Raw genomic sequence first — 17,611 nt, 5'->3', positions numbered from 1 at the left:
AAACCTAATCCAGACTTTGACTAATTAAACCTTTATACTGACTTGAAATATCATGCTTGTAATCTGTGTGAATGTGAACCTCAGAGTATTGACCAAAATATCTTAATTGCAAGAGAACATGAATAGTCAGTCCCTAAATCTGGCACTTTCATATTAATCTCTCTTGCTCTGTGGTGTAATATGGTAACTCTCAAAACGTCATTACAATCTCCTATTGCCACTGGAAAAATAGGAACAATGGGAAAAAATATAAAGTTATTATGCTGTAAACCATGTTTAATTAAAATAACTGTAAAAAGTACTTGTTTCGTGGTGTTTTACTTACCTCGTGCATAACATATAAATCTATTTCTCCACCTGTTTGTAAGATGCGATCAACCTACTACTGTACAGTGTTAACAGATTTCAGAAACTGCAGTACACAAAATGAAAGACTGAAAGGGTATTTGTTATAAAATGCTCTAATAAATGTTCTGTTACAAAACAAATGATTTTTTACAAACTTTTTTTTTTTTAGCTGGGCAGTAGTATAGACAGTGACACGTAGTATTCCGGATATCTGTCTTATTCAGTGGGTGGGGTACGGTGCAGTCGGGAAGACGTTTGTGTAGTTTTCTTCATTTGAATGCAGCCACGAGTCACGCTGTCACATCCTGCTTTGAATCCGTTTCCTGTTAAAATTTACAATGGAGAACAACACTCGCTTTACCTAATAAGTTGTGCTCCCAACACACCCACAAGCTAACTTGAATCCATGCTCCAGCTTTGAACTTCCAATGCAATTTCCCACACCCAGAACAGGATCTCTTAATAAATGTTCAACTATACACACCTTTTACAAATACACTTTCCTATCTCAACTGATTAAATCAGCTGCCCCTAGCAGTGTGCGTTTAGCATAGCCAGACTACACAGCTTCTTAAGGGACAAATACTGTATAGTGCTCCTAGGAGGTAAGTTAAATTATTAACAAGCCAATTTTGTGTTTTAGAAAATACTGCCATAATGGAGACGTATTTTAAATATACATATCTGCTTCATATTAAAGAAAAAAACGAATACTTATGGGAACCGAGGTAAAAGGATTTTGTTCATTATTTTAAATAGTTATACACATACAACAGGTCGTGACAGGTGAAAAGTGTTCATGCACATCAATCACCTTTCTCAGACTCTTTGAAAAGGATCATTTTGTTACCATTGCTTAATGTGATTTTATTTTGATTTTTTTGTTCTCTTGTGTTCATACTTATCGTTTTTGGTCTTTGTTTTAAGGTGTTCATTTGTTAATTCTGTATTTCTTGCATACGTTAAAAACAGCAGTTAATCTGTAAGGGAAGGCAGTTATATTTTGCGTTTTATATTGGTGTCCAGATATCTCTCTCAAATTACTTCAACTACATTATCTTCTTTGGTTATATTCTGTGAACTACTGTATACAGGCTTTTATCCTGATTTATATCATATTTCTGTTAAAATGCAACAGGTTTGAATGAAACCAGCCTTTAATCCTTAACGCACTGCTACAATCTGCATGTCAAAGTTTGAATTTAAATATAAAATAAGATTTTAAACGCATTCACTTTGTTTATTATTTCAGATACGGAAGCAGCACACTCCTCTGAATGAAACGTTCCTGCATACTGAAGCCACTGATCACAATTATCACCTGGAAAAAAACCGAAAACTTAGTTTTGAAGGGGGTTGAAAACAGCATGTATGCTAATACACAATTGTAATATACATAAAGATCTAGTTAACGTATTTGCGAATAATACTGTTTCACAAGGAAAACGGTAGGAAAAATCTCTTGTATTCTGGGCTTGTTTTAAGTTGCCTGCGATTTGTTTAAAGACTCAGGCAGCTAAAGCAAGTCTGGAAAGCCGGAGGCAACTTCGATGGAGACCCGATAAAAGCACAAAATATGTGTAGAAAAACAATCTACCATAATTTATTCATCTCTTTTAAAACTTTTACTTTATGAAACGTGAACTAATTAAAATAACATCGCAAAAATGCGTCATTCCTGCTAGTAATGTATATACAGACGCTAAAGGGACGAGTATTTCCTATTTTAAATTCAGTTTGCTAGTCGATCGCTATCAAACACGGAAAGCGACGTCACTTGATCACTGGACTTGCCTCTTAGTTCCACAAAATCCCTCAAACCTCTACTAATGGAGAACATCACAGAGAGCAAAGTTTTCAAACCTCAACAACTCCTGAGTAATTTAAATACAGATTTGTGTTGGGATTAAGCTACCGGTGTTAGCATTTAAAATAAGCTGTCCGTTATTTATGTGCAGCTGCCGTGCTCCTTGTTTTCAGCAATGCCATGTTATTTAGTTACAGTACGACAGGGTGTCGTTTTACGAACTGCTGCACTGGAGAGAGTAAAGAGCGCATGAAAATCCACAGTCAGTGGAGCTGTTGTAGCGTTGAGGATCGTTCTACTGAATTGCAAGGGCTCTGTAAATAGTTTAGTGTTAAGTAGTGCGCTCCTTAGTATGTTAGGTTAGTATGGTACAGTAGGTTTCCCGGTGAGGGTTGGGCGACAATTATTTACAGATCCCTTGTAGTTCAGTAGAATACCAGGTTCACTCCACTACACTGTGCGTTTATGAAGTGTAAGCCGTGCTCTTGTAGCTCTGTGTTGAATAAAGAGTAAAACTGGACAACACCCATCACGTCTTTTTTTTGTATGTTACAGCAATGTTATAACATTTGTTCTTTTTTTGCTTTTTATAGTATCTGGCTATCTGACAGACTGAAGCCGGAAAGTAATTCTATAATATTGAGCTGGTTTCATTTAAAATATTTAGATTATCATATTATATTTCATATTAATGTTTGATCTCCAGATACACGAAAGCCATCCAAGTCAAAATGCTGTGGTCCGTGTTTACATAAATTAAGTTAGTTAACCGAAATACCGAAAACCGAAACCGTACTTTCAATGTTTTCCAATAGGTAGCCTTGTAGGTTTTTACTTACTTAAACTGTTCTAGTGTAGCCAACATACCGTAACTTCGAGTATTTTCTTCCTTACATCTCATACTACTGTATGACGTGTTACAATACTGAAAGATATGTTGTAAATGGATCTTTCAATTATATAATTTTCTAATCCACCTTGAAACTATTGTAAGTACTTGTAAAGTGCACACTGTGGGAAATGTAGATAAAATGGAAAACAGACATGCCTTAGAAAAAAAGTTGTTTTGATTGAAAAATACATATTTTGAAATGTAATCAAATACAACAAAGTCTTCCTGGAAACAGTTGTGTCCTGTAATGACTGTAATCATCAGTGTTGTGTAGTGACTATCACTCAACATCACATTTCAATTTTAGAAAGGCTTCAATGTTATAGAATGGGTCTTAGAGTCAAACAATCATACAGACAGAAGTAACAAAAAATAGTATACAGATATTCATTCACAAGGAAAATCCAGCAAGTTATATTAGCTACTGTATACCATATTGCATTCCTCACATTAGCATTTAGAAGAAACAAGACACTGGGTGAATTTTACTGTAATACTGTAAATAAAATCTGTTTAGATTGCATTTAAAGTGTTGGGGACACCCCCCTCTACATCCTCAAAACAGTTACAAAAAAGAGCAATTGGGACTTTGAAAACACCAGGTAAGTGGAGAACCAAGGTTACATTTTCTGTCATTCTGAATGTTTTTGTTTACAGGAATAACAACCTGTAAAGAAAAAAAAAAGCAGAGAAAAATAATCATTTGAATACTTAGAGGGGTCATTCAGGGGCCATCCGAGTGATTCTATGGATAAAGGTGCTCACCTGAAACCAGGATCAACCCTCTGATACAGGATTGAGTCCGGGTCATGTCACTGTCTCACTGTGCCAGGCCATGGCCTAATGGCTGAGCATGGGCAAGGGTAGGACACGGTTCTCAGCAACACAGCGACCCCAGCAACCTCCTGGGCACTTGCAGGCACATGGCACTTTCAGTGTGTTTCACCTGCAGTCTACTCTGAATCTCAAGTATGGGGCTGACTAGCTGGTGACATGTTAGGAGCTGAATGGCTCAAAGGTGGGAGGGTCCGAGGAGTCTGCCTACACTTCCACATTCTCCTCCGTGTGTCACGAGAACTGTAGCCAGGACATCAAAAACACATGACTGGCTACTCCAAAGTAGATGGGCGTAACAAAAAGAACAGGCCACATTAAACTTGTAAAAACACTGTCCTTAGAAAGAGGGGAGATCCAAGACAACTGCATTTGCAGCCACAAAAGTGTATTCCATGTTTAAGTGTACCTACTGTAAATAGTCAGGTCACAATATCCTGGACTGCTTTGTTACTTTTAAAAACATTCTCTGTTGTAGTTACACTATAAGAGAGGACTAGGGGAAATCTGCCACATAAGTTCTTTGACACTGCAAAGCACTGAATCTAAGAACTTTGGTGTTTAGAATGTAGTATGGCAAAAGACATGGTCTTAAATATCTGTAAATACTTAAGTGGGAGGACAAGACATGCACTGATTTTCTATATTAGGCAGAAATACTGTAGTATCCTGTTAAAAGTGTCTTATAAAAGACAACCATTTCAAAACTTCCAAGGCAATGTTAAAGAGTTCTAATCCTTACAATGAAGGAAATGTCGGAGTTAACTTAAAAAAAACTTAAGACCTATCTACGACAGGGAAAATGGAAAAAAGTCTGGGTATTTTGTGTATCTGTGGCTTCCCGCAGAGGCTTTGTTAAAAAAAAACCGTAATTGATATAAAAATATGTAAATATGTTATATGTAGAAGATTAGAAGTATTGGATAAAATCAGGTCAATGATAATTTATACATAGACAGTATTACTACTAAATGAAACGGCTAGTAGTTTCAGAGAAAAGGCGGATCGTTTCAGCAGAAGCACTGAACAGATAAAGCTGAGCGCCCCCTGGCTGACAACCTGATGATAAATGATCTGACCAGCAATCCAGCTGCAAGGTATCTACAGTAGATGATGTGGCATTCGGTGAATGCGCCGTATTAAGTACCTAAGGCAGCATGCTGAACCATAAAGCTGACAAGCTAACTGAGTGAAAAGACCAGGTGTTACCAATACGTTATCGATGTCCGATATCTAGCAGTTCTCTATATAATTTCCGTAAACCACTGGAACAGGAGGCCCAAACTCAATAAAAAAATTAAATAAAGTTTCAAATTCTAAATGCACAAAGTCCTTTTGTTAAATCGTTAGAGACTTGAACAAGGAGTTTCCGGCTGTAGAGAAGTCAGGTGACAGCACTGAACCACGGTAAAGTCTTTGACTAACGCTGAAATTTTCAGAGAATGGTCTTGTAAAACAACAAAACAGACCCCTTGATTGTTTTCGACTTCCCACCTTCATGAAGAAAATGCGGAGTTCTCCCGTCACCCAGCCTACGGCACGCCTCCAAGGCCATACTGTACAGAGGCACTGCGCGTTGTCTGCGTGCTCAGAAATAAGGAAGACGGTAAACAAGTCAGTTCCCTCCCTCCTTCAAATCTGGTCCTGCAGACCGACACACCTGCTGATTTTTGTTACACCTGAGCACTCGGTTAGGGTCTTCAGCCATTAATAGACATAATTTAACTGTTAACCATGCAGTATAGACTGTTGTCTATTACAAAAAAAAAACCGAATAATTGTATTTCTTAAAATCTTCAATCTTTGAGTAGAAAAAAATAACATACAAAAGTTCAAAGCAAGAGACATGTTGGTCCAGATCGGGATTCATTTCCGTAAAGAGCTCAGCAGCAATGAAACCAGTTTGTGGGAACACTTGTGGTAAAAGCCTCATGTAGAACTCCAGGATCGGGTGCTAGATTCTTGCAGATTTTACGCCTAGCAGCAAATTAAGACCTACAAAAACAAGTGACATCACTTCTTATCCAATATCCAAAAATATTTGGAGATGCAATACTGTATATTTAGATTTACGTAAATAATTGATAAGTATTGTGCCATTTTTTAAATTCCTTAAAAATAAGATGTATACAATTTTACGATGTCTGTAAAAACCGTAAGACATATTTAACATATTATACTAATTTATAGACTAATATGCTTTCCAGATATCTAAAAACATTCTTACAAATAAAATATATGAAATGTATTGTGATAGACACCACTGGAATGAAATTCAAAAATACAATGAAATTAGTGGAATCTGTTGCCACTGCAAAGTCTGTCAGATACTGCACGCAGTGTGGACTCTGACACTGGCCTTATCCTTCATCATTGGTTAATTGTATAACTGTATAAGGCACATCGACTTTCTTTTTAGGAATTCATGGGTGCTTGGCATGTCTTCTTAAACACTGTTATTGTGCATTTTCCATAAATAAACTGGAAGTGCATTTCAAGGAAATTGTGATGTCACACTCGAATGCTATTCTTGGCATTTGTTTGCATTTGGGTGGAATAATTATGTATGCATTAGATATATATTAGAATAAGTATGCTCTGAAAGGTGACAGGGATAAAGGAATGAATTTCCACAATGCCACTGGGTCCATGGACTTTCTTTGGCAAAGAGGTGACTTGTTTCCTTGAATGCTGACAGCCAGTGTTTGATTTCCAGTTTGACCTAGATCCTCCCAGAGCATTGCTGTGTACAGAGCATTACATCAGAATGAAAAGCCAAGCAAAACAGAAAGCAGGGTGATATCAGGCTGGATTGCTTTCGTAGGGATATACTGTATGAAGGGAACACTTCCACTGTTTTTAACTCTTCGGTATTTCCTGTTTAAACATAGATGTAAAATGTGGACCCTGGATGTAAATAATTTTATCGAAATTGCAGACGAATCAAAACATGTTTGTGTGGATCAGCAAAAAGAAATAAAAAGAGGGCTAGAAAGCAAACAAGTAATTAGAATGCCACATCATTGGACCAGCTAACTATACTCTTAAGAGATACAAATGGAAAACAATGTCTACCTAGATAGCATGTTCACATGTAACACATTAACAAGATCAGTGTGGAGAAGTATACATAAGAACAAAATTCACTGTGGCATCTTACAGAAGTGAACTAAAAAAAGACTAAAGATAAAGAAAATTATCTAACTAAACATCATAAATAAACTTAAAAGTATTCTGAAGTCCATTATTCACATGGAACAATATATTGGATAATGGGTATTGGATAATAGGTAATAGGTTGTGGGCATACACACATACTGTATACACAAACAGTACACAGCTTAATAATCTCATGTCATGAAATAACTTTTACCAATATGTGAATAACTCAGAATGAATGAGTAAAATGTACACAGTAGCAAACCCCCCATCCCAAACACACAAAGTACCCTGATATTCCTGTGCCATTGCAATTATGACACTAAGAGCTTGTAAGATTGATTGTAGTGGTACCATATTAATGTTTTCTATCGATCAAAATAATCAATTTCAACCTTAAATTGAAAATCAGCCTTTACCCCTGTATTTTTAGCACCTGACATCTGAGTTTCCTTAAATAATACCACCGTTTTTCTTTGAAATATTAAGCTTTTACAAAAAAAAAATATATTTATCCAGACCTATAACACCAGCTATATGGATGTTTCAATAAATATGTAATATGTATGAATGCTTTGAAAAAGATGAGTCAGACGTTTGTTAAAGATGAGCTTTAATAGATGAAAAAGATAATTGTGGATGAACAACAACGAGAACAAACGACATATTGTGCCAGTAGTCTTTTTCATGTATTCATGTATGAATTTTCTTTTAAAATTATATTCTAGATATAAGGTAAAAATTACAATTCTACATCAAATAATGCCATCTGAATGTGAATGCTTTTCTCAATGGCTGGCATTTTAATAAATTATTGCTTTAACTTAAGATTTTAAGTCGATTTATCACCATTTAACCACATATTGAACTATTATTTCATTTCGATCGCTGATAGATAACGACAACCCATTATCCAGAACTGGAACAATCGTGTTCCTGTTTTCTTAGGCGCACTGAAGCATAATTTAAAATGTAAATATTTTGTTCAGATTCGAGCCGGACCGTTTTGTTTACAAAGAGTTAAAAAGGCGGAAAATTGAACGGATCTGAACAGGTTTCCATGTCAAACACTTCAATTCTCCATAGAAACTCTGATCTTAACTCGGAAACTTTATTAAACCCCGATGGAGGATTGATAAAGCAGAATTTCTATCGGCTTCTTTTTATTGTGGAGACAGGGCATGATGACAGAGGTAAATTGCTCTTTTAATTAAAGCAATGCACCAAAGGAAATTACAGTCTGAATATTGTCTCAGAGATGGCGTTTGTGACTGTTGCCTGGAAACTTCAATCTGTTTCACATTTATTCCAGATCACAGTTTTGAGATAAAGTTTAATAAAAATCCTTCCCCCAAATGAAATTCAGCCCTTTCTGATCAAACAGCTACAATGAAACAGAACTGTGGAGCAAACCTTATGTTTAACATGTATCTCTCAGGTATCCGACAGTTTCTGATTTAAAGCTTTTAAAAATACAAGTTTTAACTAAAGAAGAGGATTGTTTTTAATTTTATATTGCCTGGTCGTTTCTTGTCTGCTATTCAGCTTTTCCCTCTGCAGTCTGCTGGCTTTAAGCCCCCATCTCTTTGTCGGAAATCGGATTTCCTTTTTCCTGAACGCGTTTCCTGACTTCACCTCTAAAACTCGGAAAAGAAAACTGCAGATGCTGCCAAAGGAAAAAAAAACTTTGGGAAAAGAAGAAGACTTGCACAATACAACAGTGCAAGAAAGTTTTTAGATGTATAAACTATCTCAAGAATTAATCTAATACAGATTTAATATCTTGTATTTTTTCTTTTATATTTTTAAAAACAATTAAATTAATTTCGCTTGCCCTATTCTTCTACTAGTTATTTCATCAGTTAAAAGCAGAGGAAATGTCGACGATGGCATCAAAATAAACAATTAAAAAATGACCAATTAGCTGTCATCAAACACAAAGAGTTGTCTAAGTGTAAAATCCAAATGCCAAATGTTGTGCAAATTGTTACTGATAGACACTCGTGTTCATCTTTTTTTATTTCAGATCCCTCAGAAAATTTATTCAAAGAAGGAAAAACCTCATCCTGGAGTCCTATTAACACCGGCGTGCAGAAAGGTAAGTCTCGAGTATTATTATTGTTATTATTATCGATCGAGACGGACGTTTTCTATTTGTAATAGATTATACTTATTTAAGAAAGAAATTGGGAAAATAATTTATATTGTTCCAAAGGGTAAAAACAAAACAGTTATTGAAAGGTAGCTTTTGGTTTTCCTACGCTTACAACTACAACTAATAATAATAATAATAATAATAATAATAATAATAATAATAATAATAATAATAATAATAATAATAATGACAATCACGCACCAGAGGTTCGCATTCAATGGCTAAATTATATAAAATCATTGCTAATGAGGGCCGTTTGTCCTCATGTATATAGACAATTAAATTATATCATCATACTCCTCACTTATTTTGAAGAAAGCTAAAAAGGAAAAAAAGAACATTTATATAAGCACAAAGTGCTTACGATAATACGATATCAAGCCCATTTTAGTTTTTTATATACGTTATTTAAATATGTATTTAATTTTTTTATTTTTATTAAAAAAGGTGATAGTAAAGATTGTCCAATGTTTAAAAGCTAAAAAACTCCCACATTCATAGACTGCAGGTAAAGTAGTATGTTGTATACAAAATAAGTCTTTGAATAATTTGTATACGATGCCTTTAATCCCAAAGGATATTTTTAAAACACTTTGATTTCCTTATGCTTGCCATGTGGCGGGACGTTAGTACCATATTAAATGTACTGTACGTTTATATTAAAGAGAAAAAAAACAGAATCTCAGGAGAAGTTCGAGTATTAACCTTAAATTTCTTCAGAAAAAAAACTGAACTACAAACATGGTGCATGTTTTAAAGCCATATGTACACATTCATAAACATGTTACGTAGTGTATGCATTTGCTATAAGAAAGATATACAGTACATGTATCACTTTATACTGTACTGTATATATGTGCACCTTATTGTATTGTAATACTGCACATACTAAATCTTTCAATGAATGAACCTGAAGTCGTTGCCTTATATCGATTTTAAACATGATTTGTGACACCGGTATCTCTTAATCTTTGTGTTCCTGTTGAGGCTTACACAGATCTCCAGTATATTCAGATGTTCAGGGTAGGCTGAACACTATAACAGAATAACATTCGACAGAGCTGATAATTTGTTGTCTTTTTTAGGAAGCGGACAGATTCAACTTTGGCAGTTTCTGCTGGAACTACTATCTGACAGCTCAAATATGAGCTGTATTGCCTGGGAAGGGACAAACGGGGAATTTAAACTGATTGATCCTGATGAGGTGGCTAGGAGATGGGGTGAGAGAAAGAGCAAGCCTAACATGAACTACGACAAACTGAGCCGAGCTCTTCGCTACTACTATGACAAAAATATAATGACAAAAGTTCATGGGAAACGGTATGCCTATAAATTCGATTTTCATGGCCTAGCTCAAGTCTGTCAGCCGTCCACCACCGAGCACGCCTTGTACAAATTTCAGAGCAATTTCGCTCCCATCCCCTTTTCGGGAATTTCTAAACTCAATCTCGTCACTCCAAGTGTCGCTCCATCCGGATTCTCCTACTGGCCCGGGTCTCCGCCTGCTCTCTACCCCGGACACAACCTCCAACCCTCCGGAGCGTTCAGTTCAGTAGCAGCATCTCATATAAGCGGCATCAACAATATTAACAACTTAAGTAACATCAGTAACCACTACCATTAAGCATATAGGGTTTTTCGTGCTATTTACAAAGAAAACAGTACAAATTATTTTTAAGGATGTGCTGATTGTATATTTTGAAACAACTTGTCTGTTTACAGATCTCCTACTACAAAATGTTTTTAAAGGAAGGATTTTTTGTTTTAGAGACGGACCGCATTACGCTGGCAGTATTTTTCGCTGCATGCAAGTCTGCTGTTGTTGGTCTGAGTCTTGTTGAATTATTAATGGACGATTTCCATTCCTCTACCATCATTAACAGTGTGCCGGAAAATACATATATTTATAGATCCGAATTCGTCAAATGAAAACAAAGCATTTGCCCTTAGTACAGTGAAGGTATTTTAAAATTGGCTGCTACCTTGAAGCGACCTTGATGCTGCCATCACGTTCGATTGAAAAATTGTCCCAATGGGACATTTAGCGCCATCTGGTGTTTGGAACTATATAGAAAAGGCTATTATTATCGTTGTTGCTTAGTAGTATCTGGATACTATAAAAAATAAATGTGAAAGCATTGTCATTACGGGGTTCATACATTTTTTTAAAAACGAAATCTTTATTTACCGTAAGTTTACCTAGGCTATCCATCTATCTGTTTTCTAACTGCTTCTTCCAATTCAGGGTTGTGGGCAGCTGGATGCATTTGGGGTATCTATACATAAAGTATACAAAAAACATCTTTCTAACATCATTTCTGGTCAGCAATACCCACACAGTGTGAAAGGCAGGATGAGTATATGTAGAATTGGATAATGTTTGTTCTGTGATCTGCGGTTGGTGGTGAATGTCTCGATACGCCTCGATATCACTGACTCTTAGGTTTTTAGATGTTATGATAAAAAGCGATTTCAAGGCTAATTCAAGTTTATTCCACCCCCTGATGTATGCACACAGGACACCAGGAATCACCAGCAATATTTAATTTTACATCCTTAAATACAGATCAGCTTGAGCAGTTAAAAAAATATTTAAGAATAATTAACATACATGACTATTCTGAGCCATTTTTTGTGTAGTGATGTTTACAGTTTTTTTGTATGTCCAGTGTCAGTCTAATGTCTTGATTATGTAAAATAGATAAAGCCTGCATTCCCATTCCCCATTGCTCTGTAATATACTGTAGCTGTTTCCATTTCATTTTCTATTGCACTGTAGTATAATTATTTCTCTACAGTATGTACACCTGTCTTGTAAAATAATTAAGTGTTAATAATTAAATGTTCTTCAAAGTACAAAACTCTGAGCTTTTCTGTGAGTTTATATATGTCTAAAAGTAGTACAATGTTGATACACAGTATGTACAGCTGCTTTATGTATCATTAATGATCACATTTTCACAGTGAACCTTTCTAATGCCATTTGAAAGACATTTAAAACAATATGGTTTAGCTTTTTAACACATAAACCCAGCCAGTCCATATTTGGTATAGTATTTCTGAGCATTGAAAAATATCACATGATATGTTTAGTAATTTTTAAACATGATATATTGAGATTTATAGTAGAACCACTTTTATTTGAACCTTTTTGACTTGATACACATAGTCTTGAAAAATACATGTATCCTAATATTTCTGTGAAAAATAATTACAGAACACTGTAAAGGAACAGATGAAAACAAGATTCACATGTCAGTTCTTTCTAAGGGGAAACCATTTTAAAAACAATCATAATCAGATTCTAGCACTGTACCATATACAGTATTGAAGTCTTGCACAGATTACCATCAATATGAAACTGGAAAAAAGACAATCTACATTTTCACAGTTCTGACAGGCATTTGTCATAGAAAAACAATTACCTTTTCTCTTAAAAAGTTTCTCTTTATTTTTACATTCAGCAGAGACGTTTGGAGCAAAAGGTGGCCAAGGTGTTTTATATTTCTAAATAAAATATTTATGTACAGATTTTCAGGTGTTTACAGTATGTGGGCTAGAACTTTTTTATAAAACAAATGGTATTTAAAAACAAACTTAAGCGCCAAAGATACGCTGCACTACACTTAGGCTTAGTGTCACAGTAGTGCAGAAGGAATAGTAGATAAATTACATTTAGAATATGTGTGTGCGTATGTTTACAGTATGGCAAGGTTTTTCATTTCAAAACTAGAGGCAAGTGCCAGACCTCCTTGGGTAGACTAGACTTGATACATCGTAATCTCATTATGTAGTCCTAGATTTTTAAAAACTCAGTTTCACGTCTAAAATTTCAAATCAGTTTGTCCTTTGCATTTTAAAAATACATCTTGTTTAAGGAAAAAAAAAGGATAACTTATTCAGTTCTGAAGCAGTTACACTAAAAACAACAGCAAAAGAACTATTGTATATTTTCAAATAACTGTTTCGATCTGTATGCTAGGCACAAACTCACTGGGCCCTACATTCAAAACACTTAAGTGACTGAATACCAGTTTCTTTTTAGGGGGATATTAATATCAGGCCCATTGTTGTTATCCATCCATCCATTTTATAACCACGTCTTCCAAAACAGGATTGCAGGAGAGCTAGAGCCTATCTCGGCAAGCAACAAGCAAAAGGCAGGGTATATCCTGTGTGCTATGCAAGTGCATCGCAGGGCACTCACAAACAAACACACACTCACACCTGGGCCAATTTCCCCAGAAGCCAATTAATAATAATAATAATAATAATAATAATAATAATAATAATAATAATAATAATAATTGGTTACACTTATATAGCGCTTTTTTCTGGACACTCCACTCAAAGCGCTTTACAGGTAATGGGGACTCCCCTCCACCACCACCAATGTGCAGCATCCACCTGGATGATGCGATGGCAGCCATAGTGCGCCAGAACGCTCCCCACACAGCTATCAGTGGGGAGGAGAGCAGAGTGATGTAGCCAATTCATATAATTAACCTACTAGAATGTCTTTGGAACGTGGGAGGAAACCAGAGCACACAGAGGAAACTCACACGAACAGCCATTAATATTATGTAGTGAACTAAATTATCTCAAAGGAACAAGTAAAGGTTTATTCCATGCTGAAAAGAGAAGAAAAGAAACACAACATTTCAGCTGTGGAGCCTTCTTCGGGTGTGTAGATAAATTACATTACAATTACTCACACCAGAAGAAGGCTCCACATTGTTTCTTTTCTTCCCCTTTCAGCGTGGAATAAACCTTTACTTGTTCTTTTGCAGCCTATGCATGCTGATGCAGCTCCCTACTTGATCTAAATTATTTCAATGCTTTCATTTAGGTCAAAGTAATTCACAGCCTGCATTAATTACTGCCTCATAACCCTGTTGCCAAGGTCATGCTTTAAGTGCTGTGCAGTTTATTGATGGATAAATGATCTTGATCAGCATTTTCTGACGCTTCTACACCGTATGATTCACTTCTGGTGAATAAAAGAATTTAAAATATGTTTTTTAAATTTGATATTGTAGAGAATAGAGAGTTTGGATAATAACAGAATTTTTACTTTTATTTTCAGTTTATTTTATTTTTTTCAAAATTATTATTCCCTCTGTGATCAGGATTCTTGCGCCATACAATTGTGAAAAAACGCTTAGCGTTAAAAGGGTATTTACCCTCAAGAGGGCGCTGTTCCTTTAAAAACAAGGTCACAGACAAAACTGCAACTCGAAATGTCACTGCTTTGCTGTCGGTCGATCCTGATAGGTTAAATCGAAATTGTATAAATTTGCTAATTAATATGCAGAAAGTCAGTAAATGATGGAATGTCTTTTTCATAAAGTACAATTAATTAAAAAATCTTAAAATACAACTGTGAAATATGGCTGTTTATGTTTTAACAGTTCTGATTCCTTCTTAAAACTCCATGACAATCGAACTGCATGATTTCCCTTCTACCATATTCCCATAGAACAATATGGCATAATCATTTTAAGATAAGTTTGACATTCTAATTGTTCAAATCTCAATGGTTTTGAAAGTTTGTCTGTGAATGTTTGGTTACATGTAATTCAATGTTATTTTTACTGAAAGAAGCAAGCTACTGTATATTAAAACATCTATTAAAATATACACACTTTAAATATATTTGCCTTGACATATTTAAATAACTAATATGCAATTGTGCTGAAGGTGCATATAATCATATTAGCTTATCATAATATGCTACTTTAAACAAGGTATGTAGTATAGACAACATACTGTATACTTACAGCTGTGGCCCTTAATATATCCTTTTTTTCTAACAGTACAGGACATAAACCTAGGTATCGAGTGGATGTTAACACTACAGTTATGCAACTAAAACAGCATTTTAAGAAAATACTGATGAATACCTATTAAATATGTTTTGAAATATGTATATAATTATAATAAATATATATTTAAGAACAACTAATCTTAACAACAAAAACAAAGGGCTGGCAAAAATAAAATGGTTACTCAAGAACATGGCTTTTTTCCAAAAAAGAAAATCAAATAATCTTCAGATTAGGCACCACTCAGACACTGCCTGTGACTTTTCCTCTAAAACGGATGGAAGAAATTTAATCTGGATGATTTAATCAGATGTGATTGATATGCAAGCGTGCTAAAAAAGGTACATAAACTATTGAAATTAAAGAGAAGCTGCTAAAAATCTAATTTGGTGAAATTGATAGGTGAATTTAGCAGGTAAATAATACAATTTGCATTGTTTTCCAGTGTGAATAGCTTGATAAGAAGACTGTATGTGTGACCTGAATATCAATGACATCATCTGGGACTAAGGATTTCCATTGATGGCAATGTCTGTGCCCACAGACACAGGAAGCATTTTAAATCCAATCACTTACTGATAGAAGCAAGCCAAACAGTGAGCTCTGAAGACATGGATTTAAAACCTCTGTGAGAGAACAGTACTTGGCTGTAAGAACAGTCAGATGATTCATAAAATATTCAGTAAGAAGCTTCTTTACTTTAACAGAATGAAGAGCTATGTTCCAATCACATCGCCTTTAACAAAAAATAGTCAAATGAATAAAACCTATTCAAAAGATCCTAAACCCAAAGCCAATAAATTATTTTTAACCTTAAGAATATTAACATGATGTATTTATAGCAATAATAACACGCTATACATGTTTTAAATTAGTGAGGGAAACCTGTAACTTAGTATTTGTAATGCAATACATTGTAAACAAGCTTTTGGCTTTCATTTCATCTAGACTGTTTGGCCTATTTGTTTTAAAGAAAACAAAGGAATAATAACCACCAATGGTTTCCCACTGCATGTGATGTTGAATATGCAGTATCAAGAAAAAAGACTCTCACAATTTCCTCTGTTGTGTGAAAGTATGACATGATATGAGTATTTAGCTGTGTAGAAAATGGATGAGTATACAACCATTCAAACATTCAAAGTTGTCAAGAATAAACAGACAGGTCTCTATATTGTACACTGTACAGTTCATATATACCATTACATTATTTTACATATTGATACATATTACAGAGTGGAAATCAAAACGAGACATCCATTTGTACAATAACAAGCATGCTGGTAGTGACTTCTGTGGCCTCAGAAATATTAAACACTATGTGGGCCATAGCATTTAGTATAATTTTCCAAAACAGACCCTACTGTGCTTTACATAAACTTTCAAGCCATCTGAATAGAACAGTGCCTCAGAATTCTGGTTACTATGGGGGAATTCAGGTTAGGTTAGTACTTTCCATCTTTTGTTGTTTTATGTTTAATTTTTAAATTATGCACACCACATTCCTCTCAAAGCACTATAGAAAACATAAAAGAAAATGTCCTAGACAGAGTAGAGTGATTCCAAATTGTTCTGCGTCAATAAGCCAAAATGCTAACCATTGTCATGAAAAGGAACATCTATTTATTTATTTGATTTATTTGTGCTGATTTCTGTTTCAGCTCAGACATGAAAGCTTTGTATTTGCCTCTATACTTTTGTTTACCTCAGAGCTTGTTCTAAAGATGTATTCCTTGTAACATGCTGTTCTCTTTATGGTGAGGCATTTAATATGCATCATTAACAACATATTGTACACAAAAGGAGAAAACTGACATATGGTGTTGATGTAAAATATTAGATGTAGTCCTAGATTTGCATTGGAATCTTCAGCTTTAATCAGAAAACATTTCATTATCCTTCAAACAACCTACTGTATAATATATTCTACAAGGAATATACTATATCTATGGACAGTTTTTTTATAGACTTAAGGTTTAGGAATTAGCAAACACTTTGTATTTTTTTATCTTGATGCACATGTACAAATACATTCGGGGGCTTGGTGGTGCCCTTTGATTTTTTTGGCTGTGGAATGAGGGTAGTCTCTATACTGCTGTCACAATCGCTCATTTAGTTTGTCAAAAGCAACACTGCTGGCAACCATAGCAACAATCTCCAGACTGGGCTCCTAGTGAGGCCAGGCAGAGATTGGCTGGACTGATCCATATTCTCCGTGGTTCACTTTCTCAGCAACATCTGATTCAGGTACAATACGCAAAAAGACAGATGCAATCAATTTTCAGGACACTTGGTGGAGATGACATAGAAATCGTTTGTTTAAGGGAAAAATTAAAAAGGTAAAAATTTGGACCCACCAAAATTTAAATGAAGATGATAAAAATAATGTTTTTCCTTCTAGCTATACTATTTATAAGAAGTGCATAAACAGCAAAGGAATAGTCCTTTTAAAGTCAGTCACTGTAAACCTACCAGAACCAAAATGATAAAAGAGTAATGAAAGAAGATGCTTAAGTTCCAAAGAAACATACTGTAATTGCAGTGAAATAGGCAGTGTATTGGAATACATTTATTGTTTTAATTGTTTTTAG

The 17,611-nt window shown here is 35.0% G+C and overlaps 1 protein-coding gene and 1 long non-coding RNA gene across 3 annotated transcripts; both read left to right on the top strand.

The window, feature by feature from the left end:
- The first annotated feature begins 880 nt into the window (after positions 1–880).
- Positions 881–2,682, top strand: LOC107078772 (uncharacterized). The gene is made up of 2 exons (XR_001479747.2): positions 881–953; positions 1,601–2,682. It is a non-coding gene; the product is annotated as an uncharacterized lncRNA (long non-coding RNA).
- A 5,677-nt stretch (positions 2,683–8,359) lies between these two features.
- Positions 8,360–12,024, top strand: fev (FEV transcription factor, ETS family member). Of its 2 annotated transcripts, XM_006636425.3 has the most exons (3): positions 8,360–8,478; positions 9,067–9,138; positions 10,281–12,024. In XM_006636425.3, exons 1-3 carry the CDS (start codon positions 8,430–8,432, stop codon positions 10,817–10,819), a joined length of 660 nt encoding a protein of 219 aa, XP_006636488.1. In that variant the 5' UTR covers positions 8,360–8,429; the 3' UTR covers positions 10,820–12,024. The 2 variants fall into 2 exon arrangements, with proteins under 2 accessions (XP_006636488.1, XP_015214179.1); XM_015358693.2 differs by lacking the exon at positions 8,360–8,478 and having other exon boundaries at positions 8,836–9,138.
- Positions 12,025–17,611: the final 5,587 nt, after the last annotated feature.

The sequence above is a fragment of the Lepisosteus oculatus genome, chromosome 12, assembly GCF_040954835.1.
Source record: "Lepisosteus oculatus isolate fLepOcu1 chromosome 12, fLepOcu1.hap2, whole genome shotgun sequence".
Classification (NCBI taxonomy): Eukaryota; Metazoa; Chordata; class Actinopteri; order Semionotiformes; family Lepisosteidae; genus Lepisosteus; species Lepisosteus oculatus.
This window is presented reverse-complemented; position numbering and strand designations above follow the sequence as displayed.